This window comes from Onychostruthus taczanowskii, unplaced genomic scaffold, assembly GCF_017590055.1.
Source record: "Onychostruthus taczanowskii isolate IOZ18803 unplaced genomic scaffold, ASM1759005v1 scaffold21, whole genome shotgun sequence".
Taxonomy (NCBI): domain Eukaryota; kingdom Metazoa; phylum Chordata; class Aves; order Passeriformes; family Passeridae; genus Onychostruthus; species Onychostruthus taczanowskii.
The window spans coordinates 6,595,786-6,619,911 of record NW_024499351.1 but is presented as its reverse complement, the minus strand read 5'-3'; the positions used below and the strand labels follow the sequence as shown (position 1 = coordinate 6,619,911).

The 24,126-nt window shown below is 36.3% G+C and overlaps 1 protein-coding gene across 9 annotated transcripts in view; it reads left to right on the top strand.

Annotated features, from left to right (window-relative positions):
- BIRC6 (baculoviral IAP repeat containing 6) overlaps window positions 1-24,126 on the top strand; it is a 173,479-nt gene that overhangs the window by 40,008 nt on the left and 109,345 nt on the right. For 5 of the 9 annotated variants that reach the window (XM_041404127.1, XM_041404123.1, XM_041404120.1 and 2 more), the window contains 18 exons: window positions 4,044-4,204; window positions 7,013-7,144; window positions 8,378-8,509; window positions 8,760-8,938; window positions 9,416-9,546; window positions 10,381-10,542; window positions 10,651-10,782; window positions 11,044-11,141; window positions 12,343-12,490; window positions 16,703-16,836; window positions 17,920-18,066; window positions 18,586-18,773; window positions 19,418-19,732; window positions 20,110-20,209; window positions 20,710-20,924; window positions 21,088-21,296; window positions 21,594-21,940; window positions 22,996-23,215. In XM_041404127.1, the coding sequence (XP_041260061.1) occupies window positions 4,044-4,204; window positions 7,013-7,144; window positions 8,378-8,509; window positions 8,760-8,938; window positions 9,416-9,546; window positions 10,381-10,542; window positions 10,651-10,782; window positions 11,044-11,141; window positions 12,343-12,490; window positions 16,703-16,836; window positions 17,920-18,066; window positions 18,586-18,773; window positions 19,418-19,732; window positions 20,110-20,209; window positions 20,710-20,924; window positions 21,088-21,296; window positions 21,594-21,940; window positions 22,996-23,215 (3,150 nt within the window). The remainder of the gene's footprint in view (window positions 1-4,043; window positions 4,205-7,012; window positions 7,145-8,377; window positions 8,510-8,759; window positions 8,939-9,415; window positions 9,547-10,380; window positions 10,543-10,650; window positions 10,783-11,043; window positions 11,142-12,342; window positions 12,491-16,702; window positions 16,837-17,919; window positions 18,067-18,585; window positions 18,774-19,417; window positions 19,733-20,109; window positions 20,210-20,709; window positions 20,925-21,087; window positions 21,297-21,593; window positions 21,941-22,995; window positions 23,216-24,126) is intronic. The other 4 variants (XM_041404121.1, XM_041404125.1, XM_041404122.1 and 1 more) reach the window with 4 other exon arrangements.

The window sequence follows — 24,126 nt, the reverse complement described above, 5'->3', positions numbered from 1 at the left end:
GAGGCATTTTAGTGGACCTTGAGACAAATTGAAAAGTCAGGTTTTGAATTGGTGGAGTTTTATTTGCCAAATGTGGTCATCGCATTACATAAATAGACAAGCACATTTGCCAGAATTACAGATATTCTTCATAGTTTCTGTAAAAGTCTGATTTACTCTTCTTACGTATACACACATTTTTAGTACATTATTTAATCAGAAAATGCAAACTTTGGGTGCCAGTGTGACTGATTAGTTGTCCTAAATTAAATAGTATTGTAATTTACTTTAAAATGTTAAGATAGAATCTGGCTTTATGTCTATTCAAGTTAAATCTTTACATATGAAACATTTAAACCGCTCCAGAACCCTAGTAGTGCTAAGGTTTAGGCAGTATTTTCATTTAAATGAACTGCTCCAAGATAGTATGTGTAGCAGGACTTAATTTTTCACATGTGACATGAGAACTTGGGATTCCTCTGGCCTTCTAAATATGACTACAGCAGTGTTGCAGTCTCCTTGAAGGATTGCTTAAAACCTACCTGATGTAGCTTTGCGTAGGTTTTTTTTGTGAAAAATGGTTGGAGAAATACAGTATAGATAGAATTTTTTTTGTTGTTTTATTGAGGGACATGTGTAAGATACTACAGGATTTTTAGGTCAGACTGCTACACGTCTATTCCAGTGAGGTTTAACATTTAGATTATCATGTAGACTTGAAATAGCCATAGAGTGAAAATAATGAAATAGCCAAGGGGTGCTAGGGAAGTTAGAGGTCATGTGTGGGGCAAAAAAAGCATGTCATATTAATAACTGAAAGATAGCATGTGATAACGAAGCATTCCAGGTGGGAAAACATGTAATAGATGCAGGCATTCCCAGGGCTGACACATAACAGGAGTTGGATATGCTTTGCATAAATATTCATAAGCTACAATTGAAAACTTGCAATGCATTAGAGGCTTTAAAACCTTTATTTAACCTGTGGTTCTGCTTTATGTAAGTCAAATATTCTGTATGTAGCAAGTGGAAGGGAGTTGGTTCCTTGCAAAATAACTTCTTGTTAAAACTATTGATTATCCAAATGTGTTCAGCAACAGTTGCAAAGTAAAAAGCTATCAATATGAAGTTACAAGGAGGCAAGCAGTGAAGGCAATAGCTGTTAATTGGAAGGAGATAAGTGGAAAATTAGCTTATGAATATTTTTCATTAGAGGAAAATAATTTTGCCTGCTGCTAAATAAAACAGGGTTGTAAGGAGGAAAAGTTAGAAGTTTTGGTTTAGTACTGGAAATCTTTGACAGCTGCTATATGACTCATGATGAAAATTATTAAATTACAGTCCCTTTGTTCTTAGAGAAGAGTCTTAAGATTGAAAGCCATGTTAGCTCTTAAGTAAAAGTTATCTGGGAAGAATAACTGATTGATTTCTGGATTATTTTTTTGGTCTTTAATATAAGGTTCCTTTTATCTCCTTTTTGAGTGCCTCATACTGATATCTATCACGATGTGGGGTTACAGTGTTAGATGGATGAGTAATGCAATTTGATATGGTAATTCTTTTGTTTCTCAAATAGATAAAGAGATAATCCTGTAACTGTATTTTAGAAAATGGCATTATATTACAATCTTACTTTGTTATTTTAAAAAGATTGTGCGCCAAGAAAAAGAAAAGGAGAGTGTGGTTTACCTTGTGAATTATCTAAATATCAGTATTGTCCCCTCAGGTGTAATGTAACTGAAATGTTAAATGAGGTTAACTCTTAAAAGAGAGGTACATGAATTCCTAATATGCATGGATAAAACAGTGACATCTGAGTTTCCTGGCTTGATCTCAAATTTATGTAGGATGTAGTCATCTTACGGTGACTTAGTTGAAAATATATGAAAGAAGGAAGAGCTAGATAATGATGTTCACTTGTAGTGGAAGATCAGACAGTCAGATGTTCTAGAAAAGGAATGAAAAAGTATGTTGGAAAATAATCTTGTAGTTGAGAATGATGGTATATTGGTGCTTAGAACACCACATGGATTGTATGTTTTTCTTTCGAAAGGTGCTATAGATTTAGAAGGTTTTCAAAGGTAGAAGAGTTCCTAAAAAACTTTGCATTAGGTTATCTATTTAGGATAGATGTGCTAATATATGAGACTATAACAAGGAAGTAAATTAATTTGGTTGCTACTTTGAAACTTTGCACATGAATAAAGGATGTACTTAAAGCAACCTATGAGATATTAAAAGGAAACTTTAAAGTGGAGTCTTTTAATTAATGACAGAAGTAGATTGCGACGTTTATTGTCAGAGGTATAACTGCTGGATTAATGTGAGACCTTCATGGAGATTTATTCCATATGTGCCCATTGGGGATCCGCTGCTCAATTCTGTCAAAAATAGATTTCTGGGGTAGACAAATAACAGTTGTAATTCACTATGGCTGTGTGCATTGTATGCAACACGTAGACTACAAAAGACTGCTGCAGACAAAGTGGTTTATTATTAAATTATTCATTTCTGGGTTTGTACCAGATCTTTAACTAAAACTGGATGAGCAGAATCTTAGTGTTTCAGAAGTCTGGCTCCTTTGAGTGTCTCACTTAGTCCATGCTTTGCATGATATGAAAAACCACCCCCAAACATCTCTCTGTTTGGCACTGGATTAGGTGTCCTCCAAGCTAGAGGAAAGGCATGAGCAATTCTAAATATTTATTGCTGCAGTTGCTAACAGAGATTTTAGGGGTTTTTCCCTCCAGAACAGTGGGATAAATTTTCATTATATTTTATTTACCTGTGTTCTTTGCACGGTTAGCTGAAAATTCTTCACTGTTCCTTCTTGAATCATAACCACAAATTCTCTTGCTTGTACCCATCTTTCCTTTCAAAATCTCTGCATTTCTGTGCTGCTAGCTCTGAAAAGTTGGCGAGCCATTTCGTTACTTGTACCTGAAATCTTTTTTAAGTTGTATTACATGTTCCTGAAGGAGTTCTGGCCATCAAGGATATTACTGTAAAGAAATAAACACATTTGCACCATTCCTTAATCTATTTTAAAATGGTTTTCTGCACAATACTTTATGTGTAGCATGTTATTGAAGTTAAAATACCTATTTGTGAATTAGATGTTAGAAAGATGTCTCAAAAATATTTATAGCAGCATCCTCAGTTTCTTAGTGTTCTCAGTTATACAGCTAAATAAGTATAGCAAAGTTATATTTTAAAAAATTATTTACTGCTAAATTAAGGAGATCAGGAAGTTCGGTTAGTTTTAAAAATGTACACAAACAGGACAATTGACACATAATTAGTTTTATTTTCATTGCTCTTCAGTTTGAACTATTTTTTGCAAACCCCAGTGTATCAAACTGTGGAGTGGATCATCAAGGGGTACTTGTCTCAAGGTTACACTTCTAGTGTGAACCAAACTTGTCTTCAAAACAAAAATGTGACTTAGTAAAAGAAAGCTGCACCCTTTTGCACAGCACAGGCTTCTGAGTGTGCACCTGGTAAGAAGCACTTTTCATCCTCTATGAATTATCAAATGTGCTTTAAAAATACTTTGAACATATTATTTTGGGTCTCCTGTATGTTGATTTTGTACCACTGGAAAGTGACATTGTTGAGTGTTAAACAATGGATAAGGGCAACTTGAAAGAGATTACAAGGTAGATACCTCTGATCATTCTTTCATACACTTCACTAATTGATAGATTTTCTTGTAGTGTTGTGCTTGTTTTTTTTCCATGGAAGTAAGTGATATTTATAGCAATATGGAAACAGTACTGCGATAAAGATAATAGGGAATGTTTCCATTCCTGCTTTTATGTGAACATTGCTTCTCTCTGTCATGTCAATTGGCATTGTAATCTTCACAAAATTAATGTGGTTATCTTGAAAGCTTTAAAGTTTGAAAGACTTTTTCAGAAATTCATATGAATGTCAACTAGCAAAATAAGTTTTTCTTCTTGCTAAAGAGAGTGTGCATAGATGCAGAATGGACTGTGTGATGCTGCCTGCATGATGGGTTTTTTCTCTCTACACTGGGTCATTGTCTTCTTTTTTCCTGACAGCAACAGCTGGGATGAGCATGTCTTTGAACTAGTTCTACCAAAAGCCTGTATGGTTGGACATGTGGATTTCAAATTTGTTTTGAATTCAAACATCACAAACATTCCCCAGATTCAAGTGACTTTACTGAAAAATAAAGCTCCAGGCTTAGGGAAAGTCAATGGTAAGAAAAAACTAGGATATCTTTCAAAACATTATTTCTTTTCTCAAACTCATTATTCTCTGTGATGTATATGAGAAAAATTGCTTGTAATTGTGTGCTTCACTTTTACTGATTTATTCTGTTTCCTGGTATCATTGGCTCTTCTCAGCTATACTTGAATGTAAATTGGGGAGACAAACTGGCTAAACAGTTTCAAAATCTTAACATTTATGCAAATAAAAGTACATAGCTCAGAAAGACTGAACTCAGTTATAAGTCTGTACTGCATTAATCCTACAGTCATTAAAAATAAGTTGTCAATTGTAAACCGTCCTAGAGATTGACTGATTAAGCAAATGGTGCTCTTTTAAGGTCTCAATGTAGTAAAAAAAAAAACAAAACTAAATTATTCCAAGTCACAGAAGGAGATTATTTGCCAGTGAGAAAATAACAAGGCTTTTCTTGATGGAAGTAAAAAATGCCATACCTTCCTTGGGAATTCTCTCATCATTTGGCTCATTGACTAAGCTATATGAAAGCTGCAGCGTGATTTCACCTTTTATTCTTGCAGCTTTGACAGAGTAGACCAAAGTTAGGAACGATCTTGCCTTGGGAAGACTCCTAACTGGACTGTGCATCTTACTAGCTCTCAGGGAACCTGTGAGGGGGTAGCATAAATTGAAAAGTCAGTTCTTTGATGTGGAAGTGCCTCTACTGGGATTTTCCTGTGGTGAGATCATTTGTTTCATGTCCTGCTGCCTTGTCTACTAGGCGTGGAAGGTATTACATGCTGCACCTCCTTTTATTGAGGCATTAATTGCTTATCTTCATCTGGCCACCTCTTTTTCAAAAGCTTCTGGCTATTTCAGAGAAGTCTTGCTGTCAGACATTATTAAATTGCTCGCTGGATATAAATTGTGTTGAGAAGAACAGCAAGCGTGATCATAAAAGCCCTTTTTCCTTTCTTTTCCTGTTTTTTCAATTGCTAAGTAAGACCATCCCACTTAAAGCCAAGAGTAACAGCAGATTTCAAAAAGGAATATAGGCATTTCAAAGATCATTAACATACTTTCATAAAACTTCTCTCTGTAGCATCCCCCAGTGTTTAACAACAAAAAAATGTGTGCTGGAGATGCTCTCTTAAATACTGTAAACTGGTTGTAAACCCAAGAACAAAATATTCTAGCATAGTAATATTGTTAGAGAAGCACTTATTCTTTTTAGGGTTTGAGATGGTTCAGATTTAACAGAAGTGCTAGCTGTGACTGCAGGACAGCAGTCAACAGGTGCTCTTTCAGTTTCTTCATTTTTTTAAATCCTTGCTGTAAAACCTAAATTTTAACATGGAGAAGAAATTTGTTCTATCAAAGAAAAGACCATAAGAGATTGTCCATGTTCCTCTCCTGAATGCAACCTTTGTTTTCAGAATGCTTTCAGTCCATTTGTAGATCTGGATGTCAGAATTAATTTGAAAATCTTCACCTGTGGAACAAAACAATAGAAGAAAAGCTAAACTATTTTTCTTAATGCTTCAATTTTAAACACTTCTGAGCAAACAATTTCATGAGTTGGTAATTCCTTGGAGACATTTGATTTAGCTGTGAACTAAATTGCCAGAGCTCTCTGTGAATGCTTTTCAGCAGAGCACACTGATCAGAAGACATGACAGAGCTCTTCCAGAAAATGACATTTCACTTCCTTGCATGTAGTATACTGGATTTGCTTTTTTATGTTACAAGGTAGAAAAGGCATCAAATGTGGGGTCAGGCAGTCTGGAAAGGTCTGGGCAATGTGAGAGCACCTGCAAGGCAGCCTTGGCAAAGTCTTTTTTATTTTTTATTCATAGGATTGGAGATCCACAACTAACCAACATCTTCTCCAAGTGTAAATGCATTGCAGTTGTTTCCTTCCCTTTTTCAATTTCTTGAGTTTTGGAAAAGGACTTGAATGACATTTGCCTTTTTTCTTTGCACCATTGAACAAAATAATAAGACATTAATGATTTCATTATAAGAGAAGACAAAGCTAGGTAATTTATATATGTGGTAGATCTTAACCAAAATATTGCAGTCCTAGGGAGAAGTAATATTCAACATTGTTTGGCTTTTAGAAATGTATAAAAACCTCAGACTGAAATTAGATTAACTCTCCCCACACCCCCCTCCCCCCAACTTCTCTCCTTCCAGAGGAGGAGAGAAAGGAACTAAAATTGTAAGATAATGAGACGTAGGGAAGATGTGCAGGGCAGAATTTATTGTCATTTTTTTGTATGACAGGAGCTCTGGAAACAGTTAAATATGTAGTATGTAGTAATGGGAAGGCCAGAGGCATAATTCTTCTGGTTGGGAATTAATGGCTTTGGTCTGGCAGTTAATTCACTGTATATGCTTCTCGTTAATTTGCTTGCATGTCCTCTTCATCTATAATTCATGTGATCCATTTAATTGGAAAAAGGGCTATGTTTAAGTATTACCAAAATAATGTTTGATGTTCAGCAGGAGCAATCCAGTTATTTTAAGTTTAAATTATCAAACTTTCAATACTGGAATCTAATTGCTTAGGAGAAATCTGAGTTGATTATTAGGGGAAAAGAATTTGGGCAGTATTAAAACAAAACAAGTTCTTTACAGGTCATTGAGAAATACTGGTTTTTTAAGTATTTGCTGCAACTTCAATCCATATGAAAAACATGTTTTTGTATCCTTGTGGGTTTGTATTAGAAATACTGCTGTGGGCAGAAGGTTGATAATTTTGCTATGAAAACTACCACTTCTGTTTTTCCTGAGCTTTGAGCAGTGTTTGAAATCATACTAATATTTTTATTTCCAGAAGCAGCAGTAGATAGACAGATCGCATTTCCTTTATCTCCAGCTCATAATATAGAAGTGGAGAGAAATGGAAAACCAGGACTGGCAGAATTCAGTGAAGAAATGCAGTATATGGATGTAGAGGAACCACAATGTAAGTTTTATTGATCTTGTTTTACTTTACTTAAAATAGGACCTTGCTTTTTTCTTGTTTTAATGATAAATTTGAATTCCTCTGCAAAAGTTTCTCAGACATCAAAATAGAGTAATTTCTCAGCTGTCTTCAAGGTTATTATTCTCTTTTATCTGTTTGCTGTATGAGTTGAAAGTTTAACACAAACACACCAGAAATGTGCTAAACTACTAGAGAGGCTTGGTGCTTACAAGCAGATAAATGTTTATTTTAATTTAGAAATCAAGTAGATTGATATGGCACCTTTCTAATTTAAATTGCTAGCCTGTTTCAGCAGTATTTTACTTTGTTTCTTTGGCTAGTTTTAATATAATTTTCCCCTTGCATAACTGGCTTTTGTAGAGATTGCTGCAGTAAACCAATAAGGAACAGAACATAAAGAATTCATAACTAGGCCACATCACACTGTGCCTGTTCTTATAACTTTATTGTTAACTAGCACTCTTCCACAAAATATCTCAGCCTGTGAAAGCATTGAGTGGGTCTCAGTGAGGAGAGCTGCGGACTAAAATGTGACAGTTGGAGTGACTCAGCTCTAGAGCGATGGATCTTTTTCTTGGTCCTTTCAACAGTTTTACTTTACACCTTCTTTTCTCTCATGTAATCAGCCTTATCTAGAGCATGACTGTCAAGGTCCTTTCCAACCCAAACCATTCTATGACCCTATGACTCCAAGAAAGGACGGATTAGAAAGGATGACGGGAAGGATCAAAGGGGAGATAAAAGTGCTGAAAGGAGGTGTTTGATGCTGAGAAAGGAGCAGTAGATGAGGGAAGATGATTTTAGTAATTTGTATATCCTATTGAAGAAAGAAAGCCGTCCTTGTTTTAAATTTATTATTAGTTTTGTTTTTAAACAGTGTTGTCCTGCTTCAGTAACGACCCAGTAAGGACTGTGCCTCTGTATATATTGGTTCTTTATTTCATCAGTTGTGTATTTTGTGGCTTTTACAAGCCAGTCAAGATATATATTAATCCATATAATGCAACTGAAAATGGTTTTAAAACTGTCATTTACCTTAATTGATTTCACTGGAAAATGTCTTAAAAGTGAAATTCAAGTCTTTTTTAATGTAAAGTTATATGTATTTAGTGATCAGAGTTTGACATGGTGCATTTTTAATCCATGCAAATGATCAGATTTTATGACTTAATTATGGCTAATTCAGATCCATATTATTTATATTTTTGTAAGGTCTTAGATTGTGTCCATTTCTGGAGGAGCACAAGGAAGATATACTTTGTGGTCCAGTATGGCTGGCTACTGGACTTGATCTATCAGGACATGCTGGAATGTTGACACTAACAAGTCCAAAGCTTGTTAAAGGTAAACCAGTTTATTATACTATTTGCCTGAAGCCCGTGTGACTGAAGTCCATCTCATGCTTCTGTAGTCAGACATAGGTTTATTATTTATTTTTACATTGACAAATTCTGCTGTGTAACACCATAGTGAGGTGCTGTTTCAAATGGATGGTAAACTGCTGTAATTAACATAGTTGATCTGTTCTGTTTATAACTTACAATCTATTTAAACTGCAAATTCTCCTTCCTCATTTTTTCTTCTCTGCTTTTAGGCATGGCTGGTGGCAAGTATCGTTCATTTTTAATTCATGTCAAAGCAGTGAATGACAGAGGAACAGAAGAAATCTGCAATGGTGGCATAAGACCAGTGGTTAGAATAGCTCCTCTAAAACCTCAGACGAACAAGGGCCATTCACTTGCTTCATTGTTGGCAAAAGTTGCAGCAAGCAAGGTAATGAATATCCAAGGAAGATACGTTTGGTAGTCGTAGACTTGGTATGATTCATGTCATCTGAAAACAAAGCAGCTGTTACCAGAATTAAGATCCATTAAAAACTACTTTCTAAAAAGGTGACACTGTGTTGACACCTTCAAGAATTAGAGTTCAACATTTCTTAAGTTGTTTCTTTTGTGCCGCTTGAATTGAAAAGGTCTGTTCTGCCACTTTCACATCCTGAACACTTGTTTTTGAAACTTCTGTTCCCTTGAGTACTTTCAGTCTTTGATAGGTCTTATCCTTCTGTGAAGATGAGTGTGTGTGCATGTGTATTGTTCTATATTAAAGCAATTAGTGAATAAAAATTTTTTATTTTGGTATAGTGCTCAAACTGAGAGATTTTAGCAAACTGTTTGCATTTCACTGAACAAGGTATAAAAATAAATCAGAACCAATGTGATTTATGAATGTTATTTTCCCCAAAAATATAAGGAAAAGCCATCTAGCAAAATTGAAGCCACTACTTCTTCAAGAAAATCAGATAATCTGCGAGGCTGTGACTTACTTCAAGAAGTCTCTGTAACAATTCGAAGATTTAAAAAAACTTCAATTTCAAAGGAAAGGTTAGTAGTGTTTTTTAATTCTGAAGAAATACTAGCTTTAGTTATGCTTCTCATCAAAAGCTTAGTTCTTGAAATAGCTCAGGTCAAGATACTGTTTCAAGTTGTTATTTCATAGGCTAATTTTGTATGGAAAATCCTGTAAATTGCAAGTAAGAGGGCACTATGCTGTGAAAGTTGTGGTAGAATAACACCATGCATGAAATTTTATGTGGAGTGGGTTTTTTTGCCTGATGTCAAAAGGCAAATGTAAATAAGTTTTCTTATTTAAAACAAGATTTTTTTTTTTAAGAAAGCATCTTCCCTTTCTATTTCTACATTGCCTTGTTTCGTACAGCAGAAATGATATTATTTGTCAAAAAGTTTAGAATCAAATTTAGCTAAAACAGAAGTGGTTGAAGTCTTTGGTTTGGTACTGCAGACCAAGATACAGTATAATATACAGTATTTAAAGTGTATTACTAGCTGCCACCCTGCAGTGGTGGCACTGACTGTAATGGGCTTAAAGAGGTCAACGAGGCTGCAAAGAGGTATTTGCAAACAGTTGATAGGAGTTGTGTAGATGGTCAAAGTTTATTTAGGTTTAGAAGTTGCTAGAAAAGTTAATGGGGGGAAAAACTTCATAGAAGTTTGCTAGATCTGTTGTAGTGTAGGAAGTTCTGTGAGCAGAAAGTGGGATGATTGGGAATGTGTGCACAGAAAGTATTGCATATGCTTGTGTACTGCTTTTGCTTTCATCTGGCATTCTCTTTTTTTGCTGCTCCAAAGACAGGATACAAAGCTGGAGAATGGCCATATTGGTTAATTCTGGTTTTCTTTCCTTCCCCGCCTCCCCAGAGTTCAGCGGTGTGCCATGTTACAGTTTTCAGAGTTCCATGAGAAGCTGCTCACCACTCTTTGCAAGAAGACAGAGGATGGTCTGACTACAGAACATGCTCAGAGTCTTGTACTCGACACACTTTGTTGGTTGGCCGGAGTGTATTCAAATGGCCCTGGCAGGTAAGGGAGGAATTATGTTCAAATTATCATCGCTGTTTCTCACTATCAGTTTGCTTAAAAAAAAAGAGTTTTATATTATTCTCTAAAGTATGCAACTTGTTTTCACAGCTCAAGGGAAGGAAATGACAGTTTGCTTTCTAAAACACGCAAATGTGTCTCTGATATTATACGTGTTTGCTTCTTTGAAGCTGGGCGGAGCATAGCTCACAAATGTGCACGATTTCTTGCGCTATGCATCAGGTCAGTGCTAGTTATTTGCATATATTTATTTTTGTTTATTTCTTTTTTACATGTAGTTCGGGGATTTGCATGCATTCTGAACTGAACATTTTGTTTGTTGCTGTTTGCCATTGAATTCATAAAGCAACAAGACCCAGTAGATGTTCTGTTCAGGAAATATGTGTTTAGGGTGAACACCAGTCTTTCAGCGTCGTCTCCTGGAGGAGATTTCATTCTTCATTCTTACTTCCTTAAATGTTAAAGTGTCTGTGTTTTTTGTAGCAACGGCAGGTGTGACCCGAGTCAACAAGGGTTTGGATCAGTTCTTCTAAAAGCTTTACTTGACAATATGCCTCTTTTGCCTGCTGCTGCCACAGGTGGTACGTATACAGTGTTTCTTGTCATAAACATACACGGTGCATTTGTTGTTTGTCGAGTTCTCCTGGACTCTCTTGTGAAATTAGAATGAGTTAATTGCTCAGTTAGTACAAAATGCTCCTTGGAGTGGTCTGGTTATGAAGTAGACGTTTGCAGTTGGTGGAATTTTAAGCAAATAGGCTTGCTTAAACCAGAGTGTGAAGGCTGACATTTTTGAAGAACTTAAGTAAGTTTTCTAATATTCTGAAAGATGTTTAGCAACAAAGATTCTGTTGACATAAGTGACAGTCAGGGTGGTCTGTTGTTTTTTAAAATGAGGAGATAGCCAGGAAACTTGGCTATCCAAATGATGTCCAACTAGCATTACACTTCTGATTCTTCTGCACTACAAGGAAATTTTAACTAAATTAAATTTCTTCCTTACATACATTGCAGTGTAATGGTCTCTTAGCACCTTGTTGAAGCATCTGGAATGCCAGATGGAATGGGAAGATGACTTCACCCTTGTATTTTGGGTGGCAAGGCCTGCTTTTCACACAAGGATATTGTTGAATTGTTTCTAGCTTGGCATCACCAATGAGCCTTACAGAAAAATTAGTTTGCATTCCAAAAGGCTTGTTGTACTACTACCCAGGTCAAAACACATAACACATTGTTACAGAGGGTATGGGATTCACAGGGAGGGAAGGAGAAGGAGGAAGCTGAAGTTTGTGTTTCTGTACAGAACCACAGTGCTGTGCTCCCAGAAATGAATTGTATGGAAGCGGTGCCTCCAGCAAATACAGATTAAGGAGACAGTAACCAGAACCAGATGATGAAAGGAGGGAAAGAGTTGGCTTTGGAGTATGGCTTGGCTCTGATGAGATTGGAACCCCTAGCCAAGCACTTTAATATATCAAGAGCATTTTGATGATTGTGCGCAGGAAGAATAAAGGAAGTGTGCAAAGCTGTCTCTTGGGAACCCTTTTTTCTTTCAATTATGTGTTAGTTGATAAGAGAATTGGAAGAACTTGTAGAAATGTATGATTGCAGAATGATTCTTAATGAAGCCTCTCAAGAAAGGGGAAGGGGTAGAATATCTCCTAGTCTGTATTCAGACCATTAGATAATGATCACTTCTGTTGATTATCCTTCAAGTTGTGCTTTCTCCATGAAATATTTATATCATGTTTCACCTGAAATAATTATTATTTTTTAATGCAGGATCTGTGTATTGGTATTTTGTATTGCTGAACTATGTAAAAGATGAAGATTTGGCAGGATGCAGCACAGCTTGTGCATCACTGCTGACTGCGGTGTCACGGCAGCTGCAGGATCGCCTAACACCAATGGAAGCACTACTTCAAACAAGGTACTAAGAAATGTGCTTGTTGTAAACTTAATAAAACCAAGCCTAAGAACCATCTAACACCATCCTTTGGTGTTCTGAAAAAGGTTGTGCGTTACACTTTGCTGTATTTGTTTTAGCAAGGATTAATTTGCTAAACTTCTGGAAAACAGTTTTAACTTGTGTGAAATTAAAGTTGGATTTAATTGCTATGTCACATTTTAAATTAGCAAATATGTATGTGGTGTTTGAGGTCTGTGCAATCCTTAAGTTAGTATTTATGATTTTTAGTGTAAGGATTAACACAGCATGACATATTTTGACTATAGGAGGGAATAGTATGCTGAATAGTTTCGGTTTGGCACAGTGCTTCACAAAGCTGTAGTCTTTGAGTAGGTCGACAGTACATTTAACGTATTTCTTCCAAAGGCCACATTCTAGATGTAGAGATCTGGCGTAATTTACTGGGGATGAAGGTTCTTCTTTTAAATTGCATATCAATGTAATTTAGGACTGTGATGTTGCATCTTTTCCATACTGAACTGATTGGCCATTTAACTTTGGATTTACATGATATGAAAAGTAAATTTCTGATGGTTCAGTTGGGTAACAGTATCCGAAGGTGCATTTTGGTGAAGGAAAAATGCAGCTGTTTGACATGTCTTTCAGTTGTGGTTTGGGTACAAGAGTTTTCCTCAAAGTCAAGCAAGATCAAGGTAGAAAAGGTTTGGTGGAGGTTAGTTCAGAATTTTCAGGTAAAATTGAAAATGTAATAGAAAATGTAGTAAGGGAAGGTGTAGAAGAGGGACAATATCTGTTAATTTTTGCTTTTGTTTTAAAGAACTGTAATTCCAAAATACTTCATGAAAACTTAGTCTCAGGTGTTACATTTGGATCCTTATCCTGCTGTCTACTGCATTCCTCCACTTAGTTGTTAATTTATTTCATCTGTAGTCCTTACAGTTGATTAGAAGACTTATCCCAGCAATAGAAATGGTATCTGAAAAAATTCAGAATTTTGAAAAAATAAGTGAATTGAACCAAACGGATGAGAAAAAAGTGAAAATTATGCTTGACTTGAGAATGGCACCTTTCTGTGGGAATTGAGTTGTTCCTTTCTGGAAATTGCTTACAAGTACTTTCTTTAAACAGTGTATCTTAAATAGAAGGTTTTCGTCCTTTCCAGTTGCCCACTTTTGAATTTGGTATGTGTGACATTTCAGATCACCTTCTGGTGAGCACATGCTGTCTGCATGGCAAGGGAAGGTTTCTGATGTGAGCCCATTCTTGGTGTCCTTCAAGCTTTGATTTTCTGTATGTTTCTAGATTCTGTTTTACTGATTTTCTTCTTGAAACTTAATTTGCTTTCTCTTTTAACTCCATAACCCTCTAGGTAGTTTTAAGAGTAGCAGCAAATCTCTTATTTGATTACAACAGCTCTCTAGCAAGGACTGATTTATATTTCTTGATTTAGTTTACTAAGTCGGGCAAAATCTGTGGGACTTTCTTTCATATGTCTATGGATCGAGATAATACTGTCATTTTTGGGTTTTGGTTTTTGTGTTTGTTTTTTTTTTTTTTTTAAAGATAAATTAGTAGGCAGCCATAGCTTTCCCCTTTTTCCCTTTCCTTTTTCCAATTGTATTGTATCTTTTTTGTGTACATTTGTGTTGCAGAGTGTATACTATTGTGTTTTTCCTCTTCATCCTTGGTCCCAGGTGCAATGAGCTAACATCTGGTAATCAGCTAAAAGCAGATGTCTGATTAAGAGATCTGTGCATTCATGGGAAAATAATGCTCATTTTACTATCATTGGTACAATAAATCAAGTAAAACTTGAAAGGATAAGGCCAGTAGGGTGTGTTAGATGATTTGCAGTTCATAAAACAACAAAAAAGGGATTTTAGATAGGATTTTTGACTGTCTTACAAAAAAAACAGGTTGGTTTTGTCTCTAGCAAATCTAAAACAATTTCTCCAGCCTGTTCTTGAAAGTATCAGATTCATGTAGTCATTGAATTAAATTATTCTAAATTGTGATGTTTTACCTGGTTTAATTATTGTTATCATTCCCACTTGAACTGTCCCCTGCTCTCATTTAATCTGAAAACTCTACTGCTGCTCTGTTTAATGCTTGTGTCGTCCCCACATTGGCACTGGAGAGCAGATTCTATCATTCTAAACAAATTGTGGATGTCTGGAGTGTGTTTATATCTTGGTTGTATTCTCCAGATCTGTAGCCATTCTTAAAGCATTTCCCTCAGCTTCTTTGGTCCTTGTTTCCTTATATTGTGATACACAAAATTTTACACATTATTCTAGTTGAGGGCTCTGATGGATGAAACAGAAGAAGCATTTCACATAACTTATGTTCATTACTGCATAGATGAATAAGATGATTGCTGAGTTTTTACATTGTGTTCTTGATTTAGTCTTTGGTCTTTTTGTTGGTGTACCTTCTATATCCTTTTGTGAAAAGGGTTGCTAATGAAGCTCAAAACTGTGAACTTGATCATTACTGCTGAAGAACAGGTAAAAGGCACTACGCTTGTTGAAAAAAATCTGGGCTGGACAGAATAAATTAAACCCTCTGCAGTATGTTCAAATTCTGATTCTACTCTACAGTGCTTTTGCAGAATTTTGACCTTTTATCACCTGCTTATTTAATAAATCAAACTCTTTATTTAAAACATGTAAGTAGTCAGTGTTAGTGTTGAGCTGACTTGATATATTGAATGTTTAAATCTGATGTCTAAAGCAGGCTTCAAAGGTACTGCACTGAATTTTGTCTGAGCATTTTTGTGTGTTTTAGTAGCCACTTTACAGGAGCATGTTGTCTTGGCTGGTGTGCAAAAAAAGGTCAGGCAGCAAACACATCAGTCTTGTCAGATGTTCAGGATGCACTGGTCCAGTCTAATGCATGCTTGTAAAGGGCAACCAAGTCTATCCTGTGTTGTTCTGAGTGTAAAGTTATTTTAAATTTGCTACCTTCTAAGTAACTTGGTTGGGAAATGTAATGTTAAATGGGGTTGATCTGTAATCTTCAGATATCTGCCCTTTGTAAGATCACTCATCATTTTCTGATAATTACAGTCATAGTATTGTGTGGCCGCAAGCACTGACCCCCGCTAATGTGGAATCATTTTGGCAATCAGAGAAGTCTAGAATCTGTTTTTACCTTGTTGCTGGTGTTGTATTCATGTAGACATTTACACTTTTGTAATTACTTGATAAAAAAAGACATTTAAACATTCCAGCCTTCTCTGCATGTTGGGGGTTTTTACCTCAGCTGGTAAAGAAAAGAGAAACTGCTTGGAGGCAGAGGGAAAAGGGGGTGGAAGAACTTATTGCCCTTGCTAGTGTATGTGAAAATATTTCAGATTTCTTCTGTCTCTTGCCAAAGTCCAGAGTGTTATGTTTCTCACTTTTGTGTCTATACAGATGTATTCTTTCTTTCTGCTCTGGCTTAGTAATTTAGCCTGGTTTCCATTTTTTTCCTCTTTTCAGTTGCTGGTAATAGGTATTGGTAAACACTGAAAAAACCCCCCAAAACAAAAAAACCCACTTCCAAACAAAACCAAAACCACAAATGAACAGAAAACCCCACTGGTTTTGATACTACTTTGGAGTTTCCTTTTTCTTAGCTTATAAAACCCTAATTGATTTGGGACTACTTTGAGTGATGGTGCTATTTTTGTCCTCCAGTACTGCCATAGTAAATGCTATGAGTTTTCTTCTGTTGAAGTATTTATCACAAGCGTTGATTGGTATGCCTAGCAGCATTTCCTTTTTTAATTCTTACTTCAGCTGGAAGAACAAGCTGAGGTGGAATTTCTTCTGCTGTTTTGAAACAGTGTTGTCTTTTTATTGACTTCAGACTAATGTCTCATTTACCATGTGCAGGTGTGTGTCTTGCCGTGGCTCATTGTATAAGGCTTGTAGTTCTATTTTCACGTCTAGTGGGATTGTGTGTCATGTTTCCAGGACAGTGTTACATCTTCAAAACCCTGTAGTAATGAAGAGTTACCTACTTAGCATTATAAGCTGTTTGAAAATGCCATCAAATAAATAATTTTAATGAACTATAAGCAAGTGATAATTTCTAAGATGTGTCAAATGAATGAACAGAATAGTTTGGAATATAATAAATCCAGATGGTAAAATACTTGGTGTTTTACTGTAAATAATTTTGTATGAGTTCTTATTGTGTGAATGGTGCTGTTTGTCTTATTTGCAGATATGGATTATACAGTTCACCTTTTGATCCCGTTCTGTTTGATTTGGAAATATGTGGTTCTTCCTGTAAAAATGTGTACAACAGCAGTATTGGAGTACAGTCAGATGAAATTGATTTGTCTGATGTTCTGTCAGGTATGTATGTTTAGCAGTGATTAATTGTGGTAGAATTGGTAAATCTCTATTATAGTGTTTTCCTGATGATGTGGTTTTATACTTCCCAGCCAAACTGAGGTCCAAGGTATTCTCTTGCTCATGGTATCTTTTACATTTCCTCATTTCCTGTGGCCTTAGGACAACCAGAGAAAGCCTCTTTCTGGAATCTGTTATTTTCTTATCCTGTGGAATATCTCAGGGTAGAGATTAGACAGAAAGCCTGCTCTCATTCACTGGGTCAGTCATCTAGGAATCATCTGGCACCTCTTTCAAGTAACTTCTATGAGCTGTGTTATCATTCATTTAGGCTAGCAACACCCACATAGGCAGAGGAACCTAAATGGATTTTTCTGAAGTTGGGAAGCTGCCATATGGCATTCTTCTACTTAAACATAATGGTTTAATGAGGTATTTTTTCTGTTTGAGAGGATGTAAAATACCTTAAAAGCATATTTGTGTCTATCTTCTCAGGTTAATTCATAAGTGAATCTGTAGGCCCTGCAATGTCCTAAAGAACTGGATAATTTTTACCTGTCAGGAAATTCTTTTCATAGCAAGTGTGTTCATCAGTCATAGTGAATCCTTTCCTTCTCTTGTATGCTATTATCTTTCTCCTTCCTGTCCCTTCCTCCATACAACTCTGAATTTGTTTGGATATTGATTAATAGTCTGGGTTTTATACAAAATTTGTGTATGATCGTAGTTGGTCTGACAGTTTATTCCTCTTCCTTTCAGGTAACATCAATATATTTTTGCAAGCTAATTTGCTTTCACTGTAGCAAGAATAGAGCATCCATATATTATTTTTTTTCCTGGAATTAAGAAGGTTATACTACACTTCTGTCACGGTTGACAATTTGACTTATTAATATGCTCTCTTCAGATTTGACAGCAAATCCCTATTTATATTGAGGATGTGATAATGTTAAGATATTTCTTCTACAATATGAACTAATAAAATATGTGCATTATATTTAGTTGTCCCTTTTGACACTTCATGAATTGAAATGTTTCTGTGAAGAAAACATTGGCTGACTGTGCAGATACGTGTTTCTTTTTCAGGAAATGGGAAAATAAGTAGCTGTGCAGCTGCTGAGGGTAGTTTTACTTCCCTTACTGGACTTCTGGAAGTTGAACCTCTGCACTTCACCTGTGTTTCAACAAGTGATGGAACTAGAATAGAAAGGGACGATGCAAGTACGTTTACTGGTATATACAATTTTTCATTTTTTCTACTTAGCATAGTTCCGTAGTACATTTTTAATTGAACATAATGACACAGTTTGACTAACTGATTGCTTGTAGTTTTGCAAATGTTGAAATGTTTTGCCTGTGATTTGTTTTTTCTTAAATAATTTCTATATGTGAAGTTAAACTTTTTGGATCTTAGCAAACAAAGTGAATTTTAAAAATATTAACTTAAATCCATTTGTTTCTATTGGAGAGTATAATGTACAAGCTTGCATCTTTACCTTAGAAGCTTTTGTGGTGACAGAATTCCAGAGCAATATGTGGCTTTTCTGTAATCCCAGTGTTACGAGTATGACCAAGTGTATAGTCTATAAACCATATACTTTGTAACTCAAGATGATGTTACCTGTAGCAAGAACTGGATTAAAAAGATATTTCTCTTGTTTTTGCATCACTCTGAACAATTAATAAGGAATTAAAGGTGTGTTTTATAATTTCTACATAGGCGTTTTATTTTGTTTGTTTGTTTCATGCCAGTGAGTACCTTTGGGGTTACCCCAGCAGTTGGTGGCCTCTCTTCTGGAACAGTTGGGGAAGCCTCGACAGCACTGAGTTCAGCAGCCCAGGTAGCTTTGCAGTCTCTCTCTCATGCAATGGCCTCAGCCGAGCAACAGCTCCAGGTGCTGCAAGAGAAACAGCAGCAGCTTTTGAAGCTTCAGCAACAGGTTGGAGGCCATTTGGCTCTTTTTAGTGCTGTATCTAAACTTCGAAAGCTGAGAAAGTAGTTGCAGAGCTAGTTGCCTTTTTTTTTTTTCTCCGTAGTGTATTTCAGGAAGGAACTGCTCAGCATTCTGCTTCGCTCTTCTTAAGCAAAGTGCTGGTAGCATCTCCCGTGCTGCTTTGGTCTTTCAGATTTAGGTTTTTTGTGCATTTTAAAGGGTGGGTTGGGAGTTTGTAATAAAACCTAAGTCTTCATAAGTAAGTATATCAGTCTGAAATTGAAAAAGCATACCGAAATGAAAAGCATGGTTGCTGACACAGGGAAGTGCCAGTCATAAAGCCATTGTTACTTGGCCAGTGCTTGGCTGTGTTGACTCTACTTTGCTGTTCAGTGTAGGGTTTTTATTTTTTTTTGATTATTCCATATAATTACTCATGTTTCTCAGCTTGTGCATCAAATTAAATAGTTGAATAGTTTAGTAGTTTAATTTTTCAGCTTATAGTTGGTCATCCAACTTGGCTGTATTGACGGTAGCTTAGGTTTATGGAATCCAGTTGTATAATCAAAGTTGAACTTGTGGCTCAATACTACTCCCCTGTTCACGAGTAGTATTATCTGCTACATACATTGCTTTCATCTTCTCCACAGAAAGCTAAGCTGGAAGCAAAACTGCATCAGACAACGGCAGCAGCGGCAGCAGCAGCATCAGCAGTTGGTCCTGTTCACAACTCTGTGCCTTCTAATACAGTAGCAGCTCCAGGGTTCTTCATTCATCCTTCAGATGTCATTCCACCCACACCAAAAACAACTCCTCTCTTCATGACTCCACCTTTGACTCCACCTAATGAAGCGGTTTCTGCTGTCATTAATGCAGAGCTTGCTCAGCTTTTTCCTGGTTCAGTCATTGATCCCCCAACAGTTAACCTTGCAGCACATAACAAAAATACAAGCAAGTCTAGAACGGTAATTATTTTCTTTTTCTTAGAGAAACAAGATGCTGTAAGCATTACCAGGATCTTAATTTGTACTTGAGTGCTAGTAAATATATATTTATTTGGGTGGGATGTGAAAACTGTATCGCTAAACTTATACCATGAACAAAGAACTTAGGAAAGCAAGATAGTATTGTTACATTACCTCGTAAGGTTTCTCTTTATTTGAGCTAGCTTAACTGTGTATGGAGTTATTCATCCTTTGAACTTAGCAGTTAATATATTTTTATGGTTCATGCTCAAATCTAAGTGTAGTGAACTGTTGTCAAAATGATACATCTTTAACAGCTCACAATAAATGCATAGATTGTAATCACTTAATTTTATTGATGTTTTTCCACTCCTCAGACTCCACTTGGATCTGGCCTTGCTCTTGCAATTTCTCATGCTTCACATTTTCTTCAACCTCCACCTCATCAGTCAATTATTATAGAGCGAATGCACTCAGGTAAAAACCACAATTCCTAACAGTAGTTTTAACACATATTCTAGTAAGCAATGGACTGTTTCTGGGACTTCAAATAAGTTGCTTAGCTACAGTCTCTCTTAGCTTTCCTGAGTAAAGATATTTCTCGGTTTGTATTCTGTAATACCTGTGAATTTAAGACCGAGCACTTGATGATATTTGAAAAATCCTGGAGTCTAGGGGAATATGTTGGATTTCTGAACAGAGCATCTGTTCAAAAATAATGCAAGAAAAGCAAAACAGCTTCATTTAAGTTGACGCCAAAATTTTCATCTCAAAGTGTTCAAGCTGTAGTGAGAGTTTCTGGGATTATGCAGCTGTTATTAACCTCAAGTATACAAATATACCTTTTAAACAATGCATAAACCTTTATATACCTTTTAAACAATACATAAACAATGGCTTTATTGTTTGAGAAGTAACATGTCTTGCTGGTTAGCGCACACTGGTCTTTCAGGCAATCCTGTGTTTTTCTAACCTAGGAGCAAGAAGATTTGTGACCCTGGATTTTGGAAGACCTATATTACTGACAGATGTATTGATTCCCACTTGCGGAGATTTGGCTTCTTTGTCCATTGACATCTGGACTTTAGGAGAAGAAGTGGATGGAAGGCGACTAGTAGTGGCTACTGACATTAGCACACATTCACTTATTTTACATGACTTGTTGCCACCCCCAGTTTGCAGGTTTATGAAGGTAAAAGGATCTTTTAACTTCTTGATGTTTGCTAGTACATGAACTTAAGCTGTCTTCAGACCAAACTCCTTTTGGCTATAATTTTTTAATGTATTTTTGACTTGGTGTTTATTTTTCCTGTTTTGATACAATTGTGTTACAATATAGTTGCATTTTCTTTCAGATCACTGTTATTGGTCGATATGGTAGCACAAATGCCAGAGCAAAAATCCCATTAGGATTTTATTATGGCCATACCTATATCCTACCCTATGAAAATGAGCTGAAACTGATGCATGATCCCCTCAGAGGAGAAGGTGAATCAGCAAATCAGCCAGAAATTGATCAACATTTGGCAATGATGGTTGCATTGCAAGAAGACATACAGTGCAGGTTAGCAGAAAAAAAAAAGTGTATTTGCTAATTATTTTAATGTAAACCACTGGGATATCATAATGTTACAAATTATTTTTCCCATTATATTCTTCAGACCAAAAAATACTCTGCCATTGTAGAGTTGTTGTGAATATCTTTATAGCAATAATAAAGACTACACTATTTTTTGTTTTTAATCTGTTTTAGCAGTGCATTCACAACTAACCAGAAGTTGGCTTCTGGCAGGGTGATTGTCAAATGTATTGCTGTTTGCTAATGTGTATTGAGTTGTGGTTTTTGAATATTTCCCTTTAGGTACAATTTGGCCTGCCATCGGTTAGAAATCCTTCTGCAGAGTATTGACCTGCCACCACTCAATAGTGCTAACAATGCCCAGTACTTTTTGAGAAAGCCAGACAAGGCAGTAGAAGAAGACAGCAGAGTATTTTCTGCTTACCAGGACTGCATTCAGCTGCAGCTTCAGCTCAACTTGGCTCACCATGCTGTTCAGAGACTCAAAGTAGCTTTAGGTGCAAGCAGGAAAACACTGAAGGAACAATCTGATCCAAAAGAATTGATTCAGATGTCATCCACAGAACAGTTACGCACCATCATTAGATACTTACTGGATACTTTGCTCAGTTTGCTTCATTCATCCAATGGTCAGTATTTTTTGAGGTTTTGATTTTTTTGTCATGTTAGTAGAAACAATTTCCAAGTATTTCTATTTCTTGAGCTGCACTTTTCTACTATAAAGTCTTTAAACTATGTTTAGATGTAGAATCCTAGAAATGTAGAATGGTGTTTGAGTTTGAAGGGATCTTAAAGATCATCTAGTTCCATCACCCTGCCATGGAGAATGACATCTTTCAGTAGACCAGGCTGCTCCAAGCTGCATCTACTGTGATTTGAGTAGCTGATAGCATATATTGTAAAGTTTTACCAGTGGCACCAAGCTGGCCTAACCACTTCCTGAATGGATAGGAGAAAGTGTCAAGGTCCTTCTCACTTTTGTGTAGTCCTGGGTGCATATTCCTTTTTCAGATAGTCATCTGATCTTTCTTGGGATGATCCAGTTTGCTGAAGTAACAAAAAACTGTCCAGGCAGAATACTCATGACTAATGACTGGTTTTCACAGGCAGAATCACCTTGTGAAAGGATCTGTGAACATTGAGGCCTGTGCAATGCTGGGATGGATTAGGCAGTTAGAAGCAGCCGAGGAAGCAGAAGTTGCCTCGAGAGTGGTGGTGGTAGTGAACTCATAAAAACAGTATTTCTAGTTAGTTCATGATCTTTTGATATCCAGTAAAGATTTTTATTTCCTAAGCTTGCCATTGAAAGAAGTCTTGGCGAATTGAATTTGAAAAATCTGTGTAGGAGTTGGTGGTGTTTAAAAACAAAACAAAACAACCCACATTATTCTGTTGATAGGTTGTTGTGTGATTTTCTGTGCCAGTTTGTTCTAAAACATTGGTTTGGTTTCTGTTTCATGTAGATTCTGTGGGGTATTTGCACTGACATAGTATTGATTTGGTTTTGACCAAATGGCCTGGTCTTTGAGTTACCTACAAATCACCATCTCCCCGTATGCTCCCACCTCCTTTACTCCTGTGACAAGTAGTCTAATTGTAGTAGTTTCAAAAACTTACTGCAAACTTCTTCATATGTTTTCAAGTCATTGTCTCTTTAAACAGAGGTGTTCTCTTTTCTTAAAAGGGCACTCGGTTCCTGTGGTTCTGCAGAGTACTTTTCATGCTCAAGCCTGTGAAGAGTTATTTAAACACCTGTGCATCAGTGGAACCCCCAAGATACGATTGCATACTGGCCTCCTGCTGGTTCAGCTCTGTGGAGGTGAAAGGTGGTGGGGCCAGTTTCTCTCAAATGTACTGCAGGAATTATACAATTCAGAACAACTTCTCATATTTCCACAAGACAGGTAAGGTATAAATCTATATTGATACATTACTTGTGGATCAGTGAAGTAATTTCATTGTTCATAACTTAGCCTTGGAATTGACAAAATGGGACTGAAGGGTCCTTATCCATGGTTTTCACTGATTTAAGACCCAAAAAAGTACTGCAGATGATAAATGTCCAATTGCAGTTATTTATTGCACCTATTTGGTTCTTACACCACAAAAATTTGTGCTTTTTTCTTATTTGGAGATCTTCACATACGTAGCAGGATTGCTGTCCAGTGTCAAAAATGGCCTTCTCTTTCATCAGGCTTAAATGTACCCTCATCATAGAGCTGCTGTTCTCCAGTGTTTGAAAGTAGGATTGAGACTGGAAGGTACATTATTAGCATTCACTGCAAAAGACTGCACTGAGATAAGAGCAAGAACATATAGAGTTGAGCACTGTATGTTAAATGTATTGATTATTTCAGATTATTGGTTGATTGGTTGAGGTCTTGAATATTCTAAATGTTAACATTTTATTTTAATCAAACATATTTGCTGCTTAGAGTCTTTCTGCCTTCTTTGAACAGCAACATCTATATATAGATATATTTTCATATCTTTTAAAAATTAATTAATTCAAGAATGAGTCCATAGATTTCATTCTCTCTCCCTGCTATCAGTAATATGTAATAGGAAATAAAATGGATGAGATCTTGTTTCAGATGTGGAAGACTCTGCTGACCTCTTGAGGGTGAAAGAGATGTTCACCCTAAAATGCTGCATTAACCTTAACAATGATAAGAATGTGAAATCCAGTCTGCTTGCTGGGCCACAGTACTGCTTTCTGTAGCAACCTGTCTGTGTCTCAGATGAAAGCCTAGGACAATAGTGTTATATAAGGGGTGTTGCAGGATATTGCTGATTCTGAAAAAGAAATAAAGTC